General features: G+C 43.6%; 1 protein-coding gene across 1 annotated transcript in view; it reads left to right on the top strand.

Annotated features, from left to right (window-relative positions):
* Window positions 1-10605, top strand: part of LOC138164742 (ribonucleoprotein PTB-binding 2-like) — a 98519-nt gene that overhangs the window by 38740 nt on the left and 49174 nt on the right. The window contains exon 2 of the mRNA XM_069092710.1: window positions 4799-4865. Coding sequence (XP_068948811.1) covers window positions 4799-4865 — 67 coding nt within the window. The remainder of the gene's footprint in view (window positions 1-4798; window positions 4866-10605) is intronic.

Here is a 10605-nt window from a genome sequence, read left to right as displayed (position 1 = left end):
GCCTTGACTCTCAGGCACTCAGGCCAGCCTGCTGGACAGGAAGCTGAGGAGGAAATCAGCTAAGGTTCTGTGCCAGAAATGAGATCCCACTGTGAGCCAGTCTGCACTTAGGCTGACCACAGTAAAATAGAATAAGATATACTATACCAAGGGTCAGCCCAAGATCCGGTGTCTACTAAACAAACGACCAGGCTGTCAGCACTACCGTGACTGAGAGATCTACCAGAGTGACCACCAGACAGAGAGACAGAGAGAGAGAGAGACAGAGAGAGAGAGAGAGAGAGAGAGAGAGAGAGAGACAGAGAGACAGACAGAGAGAGAGAGACAGAGACAGAGAGAGACAGAGAGAGAGGAGAGACAGAAACAGAGTAACCAGGGGCTCTCTGTTCTGTAAGAATTCAGAGAAGAGATCAACTCCAAGAGGAGAATTTCAAGAAAAACGGGGTCCCTCTGTGGTCAGAGCCTCTCTCAGTGCGGAAGACAAAGGTTTCCTGGACTTGTTTTACAGACTTGTGCTATATACCTGGAATGGAAGGCTGCCACAAGTCCTTTGGGGTTAGGGAGGCAGGAAGTCAGTCAAACAGCCCAGCCCCCGTTCCCCCTCAGCCAATCATGCAGTCCATTTCACAGTGGGTAAAGTAAACTAAGGTTTGGTTCTGGGATTCAAGGAAATAAATTTCCCAGATGAGTAAAGTTAGCAAGTTCAAACACCAAAGGTGATTACTTTGCCATTTACAATGGAAGGATTTGTTGAACAAAGAAATTGGAGAAATGAGATTATGTAGAGATGGGAAAAGAAGGGAGTATTTTGAATCACCCTCAATTACTTCAGGAGTACTTGTATAATTAGAAATAGTGAGTTTTTATTCTACTTTAACTGGCTTCTATTTTATTATTCTTTGCTTAAATATTTAAATAAATTCCTTTTTAAAATTGAAATTCTTCAATTTAAATTCTTTGCCAAAAAATATCTTGTTAGTCTGACTCCAAGTACTGTATGTTTGGTGTATTTTTAAAATGACATTTCTTTTTTCAAAAAAAGTCTGTGTGATTTAGTGGTCCTTTCTCAAAATTCATAGTAATAATTGCTCCATTTATACAGCGTCCTAAGGTTTGTAAAGTATTTCACATGCATTATCTTATTTAGTCTTGACAACAACCCTGTGAAGTCAATAGTATTAATTCTCCCCATTTTATAGGCTTGGAGGTGACACGTTAGTTAGAGCTCTAGACTTGCATCCAGGAAGACCTGAATTCGTATCCAGCCTCAGATGCCTGCTGGCTTTGTGACTCTGGGCCAGTCGCTTAGTCTTTCTTGCCTCAGTTTCCTCATTTATAAAAGGGGGATAGTAACAGTACCTACCTCCCAGTGAGAGTCAAATGAGATAATAATCATAAAGTAAATAATAAAATAATTATAAAATAAGCCATACATTTTAATTAGACAGATTTAGTGAAGTCTCACTAGGTCCTTGTGACAGTCAGTGCTTCCTGAAGAGCTCAGGAATGGCGCCGACAGCCCCATGGATGAGTGCTCCCCTGGTCTGATGTGGAAGAAGAAAAGGAAAGATAATAAAAGGATGAAGAGAAGAGAAAAGATCTGTTCTGAACAGTCACCTTGGTGAGGGCCTATGCACACTATCGAGATTCTAGGTCCAGGGATTAACTCGTGACTTGTTTACAAACGAAAGTCCTCAGACGCTTTATTCCTTTCTCCCAAGGACCACATACGTGCTTGCCTGTGTGTGACAACTCTTCATTCGTCAAACCTGTACTGAGTTCTGGCCGTGTGTAAAGAGTGCTGTGCCCCCTTGGCACAGTGAGGAAAGAGGAAGCTTAGAGGAGGCAGATCCTCTTCCCTATCCCCACTAGAGAAGGGGCTGGTTCTTAACTGGGGACTGTGGGGACTGGGAATGGTTTGGGGTTTTTTGAGAACTCAATATGATCGGCTGCCCTTATGATCCTCCACATTATTTTAGGGATTTCCAAACCTGGATCTGAGTCAGAGCCCATAGGTGTTAGCAGGCTGTCAGGGGGCTCTGTGACATAAATAATGATCAGGAATCCCTGGGTAGAGTTTCCAGTTCATTAGGGGAGTGAGACTCAAGCTTGAGAAATGACAACACACAATGTGACATCATCAGGTACATTAGAATGTCCAATACCAAAGGCGGCAGATGCCTAAGCCCTCTGGACATCAGGGAAGGCTTCATTGAAAGATGGGTGGGACAGTGACCAGCCAAAGCAGGAAGAAAGGTCATCTCAGGCTTCAAGGACGCCCTGAGAAAAGACATTGGGAAAAGTGTCAGGACAGTGCAGGGTATTTTCCCAGGTCCAGTCTGTTGGGACCAAAGGTTTTTTAAATGAAGCAGTGGAGGGACGTGCATCACAGAGCTAACCAGATGACCATTGAGTCATAGGGGACCTCAGAGGCCAGTTAGGTTGACCTTGCTCATTTTACAGGTAGGAAACCGAGGTCTGAAGAGGTTGAATGATTGGGATCACAGAATCACAGACTCAGTGCCGAAAGGAACCTTCACAATCTCCTCCAGCTTTCCTCAGTCAATCCACAGAGTCTGTTAGACATCCATTAGGCACATGACCTTGCACCGAGCCCTGCAGATACAAGTGCAAGGTGTCAGACAATCCTTACTTGCAAGAACCTCGCATTCCGATGGAAAATAAAGTTCTATGTGCGTGTGTGATGTTTTGCATAAATATAAACACAAATATGGACACAGTGGTGAAATACAAGGTGGTCTGGAAGGGAGGGCTCTAGAGTTTCTGGGAATCAGAAAAGACTCATACCAGGGGTGGTGCCTCAGTTGAACATTAAAAGAAAAGAGGGACCCTGGGAAGCCGAGGTCAGGAAGGAAGGCATCTGAGGCACTGGGAAATGGCCATCGCAAAGGCAGGGGATAAAAGATGAAGTGATATCTCACTTGACTAAAAAGATGGTTGGGACAGGGCTTTAGGGCTTTGCAAGCCAAACAACGGAGTCCTGGAGACCATAGGGAGGCTCTAGAGTCGGCTGAGCAAGCGATCTGCAATTAAAGAAAGCCAGTTTGGGAGCCTTGTGTAGGAAGGATGGAGTGGGGAGAGACCAGAGGCAGGGAAACTATATGGTACATGGAGGAAAGTACCTTGCCCAAGGACACATGTAGTAGGAAATGGCAAAGCCATCATTTGAACACAGGTCACCTGATTCAAAATCCAGCATGGTTTCCATGGTACCATGCTGCCTGAAGTCTGGATGAAGAGAACCCTTGGGGTAGCTGGGTACAGGAAGAGTGGGGGGCAGCCTTGTTCCTAAGCTATTGCAGCCATCTGGGAGGTTCTGTCTCAGGGGTATAACAGGACAGATGCAGATGTTGTGAAGGTAGTCAGGAGAAGAATGGACAAGCAGTAACTTAACCATACTAGTAACAAAACTTCCTCTGTTTAGAGATACCTGATGAGGTGAAGAATGGGATCATGTTTTATTTACTGGCATTTGACAGCTGTTGACCAGGGAAATGAGACACTCAGCCTGTCTAACTAAAAGAATACACCTGATCCCTTTCAGACAAAACCACTTTACTCTGGACATCAGGTGGATTGATTGAATGAGCAGATTGGCAAGGTGTGCCACCTGTGAGACTCATGCAAGTGGTGGGCTTTCTTAACGAGAATAAGGTGCATCTCTTCTTAATTCCCATGAATGCATGGAAGCTCACAAGGCCCTCATCCCCATCTTTCTGTTTAGCCCCAGTATCTCCATACATCTCCCAGAATATCAGAATCAGAAGGGACTTCAAAGGTTTTCAAGTCCAAACTGTACCCAAAACAGCTAGTTATTGGTGTAAGTATAATAGCATTCATATATTTCTTTAGGTATAATAATAATTCTTAGGTATCTAGGCCTGCCTTGCAAATTGTCAAATATATTTTTTAAAATAAATTGCAAACTCACCAAGTAACACCCTCCTGGCCTTTCTCATTTTAGGTGTTTTAGGTAACATTTATATACGGCTTTAAGGTTTGCAGAACACTTAGCAAATGGTAACTGATCTGATGTAGAATATAAGCTGGTGGGCAGGGACCTCCTTTTGTACTTGCATTCCCTGTCCTTTGTGCACAGTAGGCACTTGATAGATGTTGTGTGATTGACTCTGAGACTATTCTCTCGTCTATTCTTTTTTTTTTTTTTGCTTTTTGGAGGGACAATTGAGGTTAAGTGACTTGTCCAAGGTCACACAGCTAGTCTCATCTATTACCATGGGCTTATGGGGAAGACATTTTCATTTCAGGAAGACAGATCAATTTCTTGCTGAATTTCACAACCCGTCTTTCAAGATAAAGTTTTCAGCCTGTTAATTTTCTCTTCCTTTTAATTTTCTTTTCCTATGTAGCAATTTGCAGGACTGGGATGTGATGGTGTGGTAGCCTTCACTCAGAGAGACAGATGTTGAAATACTTTTTGTACTGTTTTAATAACCTTCAATGACATTTTTACTAAGTAGTAACTGCACGTTTTCTTGGTATTTAACTTAGTGTTGCTTTCCATAATTAGTAGTCAGGTGAAGCAAGAGGTAAGGAAGCAGTGTCTGCTAAGAGTTTCCAGTTCTTGGCCATCCATATCCAGTTTTAGGCAGCTATGGGATGGAGTAAGGATGTGACACTCTTCTGCTTGGGGTCATAACCTGCCCAGCTGCGACTCTGATTCACTCCAGTGACTGTGACGAGGTTTTGTGTGCTGATCTTAAACTCTTCCAGTCACTGTGTTTAGTTAACATAGTCACCTTTTTGTCTCTTTCAGGAAGTTCATGATTTGCTGAAAGACTATGAGTTAAAGTATTGTTATGTGGACAGAAACAAAAGAACAGGTAAGAGCTCTTCTGCACTTCTGTGATCTGCCCTTTCTACTTCTGCTGGACTCTAATAAGCCGATCCATAAGCATTGATTCATGTCTCTTCTTTCCAAGTCCTGGTGCCTCAGATTATGTCATTTGATCCTTACAACAACCCTTAGAGGTAGGTGCTATTATTATGTTCATTTTACAGCTGAGGAAACTGAAGCAAATAGAGAGTAAGTGACTTGCCCAGGGTCGCACAGGTAGTGAGTATCTGAGGCTGTATGTGAACCCAGATCTTCCTGATTCCAGTCCCAGTGCTCTACACACTGTGGCATCACCCAGTTTCCTAGATTATCTGTAGCATCAACATCTCATCCACTATGTTGACCATACCGTGGAAAGAGTACTGGCTCGGGTTGAACTTCCGTCTCAGGCACTTACCACCTGTGTGGTTTTGAGCAAGGAATTTCATCTCCCCGGGTCTCTGTTTCCTCATCTGTAAAATGAGAGAGTTGGACCCGGTGACCTCTGAGTTCCCTTTAATAATCATAATGATGATGAAGAACATTTACATAGCATCTCCTGTGTGCCAGGCTCTGTGCTAAGTGGTTCACAAATATTATCTTTTTTGATCAACAATCCAGGAGATAGATGCTATTTTTATCCCCATTTTACAGTTGAGGAAACTGAGGTAGGCAGAGGTTTAATAGCTAGCCCAGAGTCACACAACTGGTAAGTGTCCAAGTCTAGAGTTGAACTCAGGTCTACTTGATTCCACGGTGCTAACTGCCCATATCTGGGGCTGTGATGTTTATGGATCAATCCAGTCCTGGAGTACAAACTCTTCTGTACAATTAAAGGATCATGAGAGTGTGGTCAAAGCTTCTGACCATTCAGTCATCCATTCAGTCAGTGCTTACCATCTAAAAATCAAGATAGCTACACAGCGGGGGAAGTGCCAAGTTTGAGTAAGGTCCCATTCTGTCCTGTGGAGCTGACGTTCTGGGACAGAGGGAATTCAGGCAACAGATCAGTGAAAGGGAGTTTATTAAATGTTTGCTTTGGGCCAGATTTGGTGCCAAGCACCAAGCAGAGCAAAGATAAGCCCCGGTCTCAGGGAACCTCTCTTTCTGATGGAGGAGACAGCATAGTGACCCCAATCTCTACAACAAATGCCTTTGGCCTTGATTCCAAGCTTCTCCTCAAGCAGCTGGACCAGATGTGAAGCACATGCTTGGTTTGTCCATGGGTCCTTTGTTCTTGGGCCTCTCCTCCCGTTTCTGTCTGCTCTGGGATGAAGTCATCTGCCATGTAGTGACGACACTGTCCGTTTGTACTGAACACTTTTTTTTTAAGCAATTGGGGTTAAGTAACATGCTCAAGGTTACACGGCCAGTTATTCCTGGGTGTGGTGCTAAGTATCTGAGCCCGGATTCGATCCCCAGGTCGTCCCGACACTGGGGTCGGTGCTCTTACTCGCTGAGCCACCTGGCTGCCCCTAAGCAATTGGGGTTAAGTAACTTGCTCAAGGTTACATGGCCAGGTGTTTCTGGATGGGTGCTAAGTGTCTGAGTCTGGATTCGATCCCAGATCATCCCGACTCTGGGGCTGATGCTCTTACTCACTGCGCCACCTGGTTGCCCCGTACTTAACACTTTTCAACAGGCTTTCATGTGATTTCTCTCATTGGATTCTTCCTACAGCACTTAGAACAACACAAGGCATTCCTGTCATTTCAAAAGCAAGGAAATGAAGGCCCCTGGAGCCAGGGTCTCCCTCCCAAAGCCTAGCCTTCTTCCAGTTCTTATCATTCTCTGATGCTGTTGGTCTCTGGTTATGGTCTTGAGAACTAAGTCTTGTCAAATGTGGCATATTCATTTCTGGTCAGTCACTGGAAGGACCGGGGTCAGCATTTCTTGGGAATGCAAAGCCCTAGAAAGAAAACAGACGCCTTCGGTGGCCCTGGTAATTACTGCTGCTGTTTAAGAGAGGACCTATAGGTGAGAAAGGAGGACATAAGAAGGATATGGCTAAGAAGACAGTAGGGAGAATGAGCAGTGTTTGAATGAGATGAGGGGATGAGAGGCTCTTGACCTGGGAATAATCAACCAGCAAACATTTATTTATTACGTCCTGTGTGCCAGATACCATTCCAGGCACTGGCAATCCAAACACAAAGCCTAAAATGATCCCTACTCAAGTAGTTTGCATTCTAATGGGGGAAACAACATTGACATAAGTAATACAGCTAGGTGGCACAGTGGACAGAGCGCTGGACCTGAAGCTTCCTAGCTGTGTGACCCTGGGCAAGTCACTTAACCCTGTTTACTTCAGTTTCCTCATCTGTAAAATGAGCTGGAGAAGGAAATGACAACTATCTGCCAAGAAGACCCCAAAGGGGGTCACAAAAAACCAAACATAACTGAGCAGCACCAACAAATACAGAATAAATATGAAGGGAATAGATAAGAAATAAATACCAGGTAGTTCTGGGTAGGGAAGGTACTAACAGTTGAGGGGAAATCAGGAAAGATTTTTGTTGAAGGAAATTCTTGAAAGGTGGAAGTGGCGTTCCCTGAAGGACAGGCCTGGGATGCTTTGTGCTTCCTCTGCAGAGAGAGAAGTGACTCCTGATTGGCTGAGAGAACTCAAACCCGTGACAACAGTTTCTCTATGGAAAGACTTCAAGAAGGAAAGAAAGAAGTATAGTTCCAGAGAGATGGGGCTGAGACAAAAGTTCTAAACTTTAAAATATCTGATGGGGACCCCTGGAATTGTAGACGTGTGGAGAATGCATTTCCCTTCCCAACATGTCCCTTGATTTCCAGGACCTACAATCTTAGGGAGTGCTAAAAGTAGACTTTCCTGGTGAGGTGAGATTTTGTCTTATCCCAGAGCTTATTTATTTTTGGATGTAGTAGCAGCAAGCACCCTAGAATAACTAGGATGGCTGCTTGCACAAGTTCCTAGATCTGCTTTTCTAAAGGAAAGCAATTCAAAATGGATTAACAATCTTACTGTAATCAAACATATGTCATTTAGCTAGTTCAGGGGAAAAAGGTCAACACCTCGAACTTCAGAGAATACAAACAAGTTAAGCAGAAATTACAAGCAGACAGAAACAGATCAGCAGACGGACTTCCAGCTGTCTGACCATTACATCCATACCTAGTCAGTTACCTGAGAGGGAAGCACCAACATCTGGATTTTCAAAGATGGGGGCTCAACAGCTGCCCAGAGTCTTGTCTGGCCAAATCACACAACTCTTACCAAAGTGTTTCCAAAGCAAAACCTCACATCAGGGTATATATAGCCTTCTGCTGGGTCAGAGAACATCACAACTCTCCTGACCCACTGCCCAATCACAAAGTACAAGGTGTGGGCATTCCTGAAAAACAAGCCTCCCACCATGGGCTCCAGGTAACCACCTTCAGCCTATTAAGGGGCAGAGCATATTTTCAAATCAGGGAGGGTTCTCAGAGTCACTTAAGCCTAAGTGGCAGTGAAGGGGTAGGGGGCAGGGAAGATTTTCAGATCCCCATTCCCATAACAGATGTGCTGTTGTCTACTCTAAAATATATAACTTCCTCATTTTTTGTTTTAATAAATATGTTGTGCACTATTCAGTGTTGTCTTTTGCGTAACCAGTAAGAGGGAGCTAAGTTGATGGAAAGTAATCTCTTATTCCCCGCTTTGGAGCAACCAGGGAAAGTGGCTTTTATTTTACCCTTCTAGAAGAGGCCACCAATACTTGACATGGAGTAGATAGAGTTCTAGCCCCTACCCGTCTAGCAGATAGTAGAGTGAAGGGGTAAGTGCCTCTCTTACTCCCCACAAAGATAGAAATTAAAATCTTTCTTAGAAACAGGTTGGGCCAGATCCCAGATAAAATTTCTATCTCTCCAGGGTATATATTGTCCAGCCATTTTATGTTAGACAGATGTCTGTCTATATTACTTGGAAGTAAAGCATCCAACCCCCACTTTATAATAAGAACATTTCCCAATTAGCTTAGAGGACTGTAGAATGGGCCAAGGAGCTCAATTTAGCATTAGCAGGTGGGCAGATTGCAAAATATTCTGGGAGATAGTCTGATGCAAAAGAAACCATTGTCATCTGAGACCTTTTAGAGGAAACTGGTGCTCCAGGATAGGAGAGGACCATAATGGACCAATCAAGTTCTGGTGAGCTAGAGCTAAATAAGATAGCTTAGTAAGTTTGGTACCATCTATTTGGGGTATTCTCTCTCTCTCTCTCTCTCTCTCTCTCTCTCTCTCTCTCTCTCTCTCTCTCTCTCTCTCTCTCTCTCTCCCTCCCCCTCTCTCCAAAATAGCATACCAGGATAAGGTTATGTGAAGTGCACTGCACACACACGTACATATATAGATACACACATATGAGTATATATATCTATAATATATGCACATATAATATGTGCATATATGTGCATGACACATATATATGCATCTCACACATCCTTTTCCTAGTATGCTATTTTTGAATGTCTATATTTTCTTTCCCCTTGTAAATAAAGCCTAGGGGAAATAACAGAAGGTAGTGTTTGAGATACATCTTGAAAGGATGGATTCCAAGAACTGGAGAGGAGCAGGGGCAGCCTTTCAGGTGATTTTGATAGCCAGTGTAATGGCAAATCGAGGGATATGCAGAGCCATGTGTGTTGAGCAGAGGGAAGGTCATTTGGGTTGGATTTTGGAGCAGGTGAAGGGGAGCAGTGGAAAATGAGGCTGGAAGGATAGGTGGGGACGGCTGTAAAGGGATTTTAAAATGATGTAGAAGAGTTTTTATTTGATCCTAGAGGCAATAAGGAAGTACTGGAGTTTACTGAGCAGGGGCCAGTCTCTTGGAAAAGACAGTAGAGGAAGAGCCGAAGGGAACATGCAGAAATGTTGGCCTGGCAAGGAGAAAGACACCTCACCAGAGACTGGGGGAAAGAAGAGAGAATGGAAGCTGATATTAGAGGGTTTAAGATAAAGTGAGAGGGAGGAAAGAGAGTCATTGAGTAAAATAGCCTTTATTTTCTCAGGAAAGTGTGAGAAAAAAACTCAGCTGAGAAAGAAAAAGAGGGAGGTGTAGTTGACTTGAGGAGGGAAGAGAAGGCTTGAAATAGCTTCTTTGGGGAATGAGGTAGGGAGTCAATCAGAGAGGAATAAAGCAAGTGACCTTAATGCTACCTCATGGATATCACTGAGACTTTGTAGGAAATAGCTCATGACTGGACTAGGTAATGGAATGGTACCATTTATTCCAAAACAGATTGAGTTCAAGGGGTGATGGAGTAGTATTTGATGCTCAGAAGAAATGCTGCTTTGTGAAAATTAACCTTTCTGAGGGTCCTAGATTGTTGGAAAGCTTTGAAAAGAGGAAGAGATGGGGGGGGGTGTATTATGAACTGTCTGCACAGAAGGACAAACTGAATGGGGAATTCCTCAAGCAGACAACCAAGTTGGCAAAAGGCAGGATGAAACTGTGATCAGGGAGTTCAGCTCTGTGTTTGTGCTGGGGCTCTTTCTGCTGAAAGGATACTTGATCAATTGCTAATTCATTTTTATTTTATGAATTGGGTAGAGTAGGCCATATAGGGGACTATTTGAGACTTGATTCTGACTAAAAAGGAGAAATTAATTGTCAGGAAGAAATGATTGGAACCTTTGGAGAAAATGGCATTATCATCTTAGAACTTGTGATGGGGTGCAGGAAGGAGGGAAAGGGAGAGAGAGAGAGAGAGAGAGAGAGAGAGAGAGAGAGAGAG

Source organism: Petaurus breviceps, unplaced genomic scaffold, assembly GCF_028583685.1.
Source record: "Petaurus breviceps papuanus isolate PSGF00001 unplaced genomic scaffold, PetGlider_PUasm1.0 207, whole genome shotgun sequence".
Lineage (NCBI taxonomy): Eukaryota > Metazoa > Chordata > Mammalia > Diprotodontia > Petauridae > Petaurus > Petaurus breviceps.
Note: the sequence above shows the minus strand (reverse complement) of the source record. Positions and strands in the feature narration are given on the sequence as shown.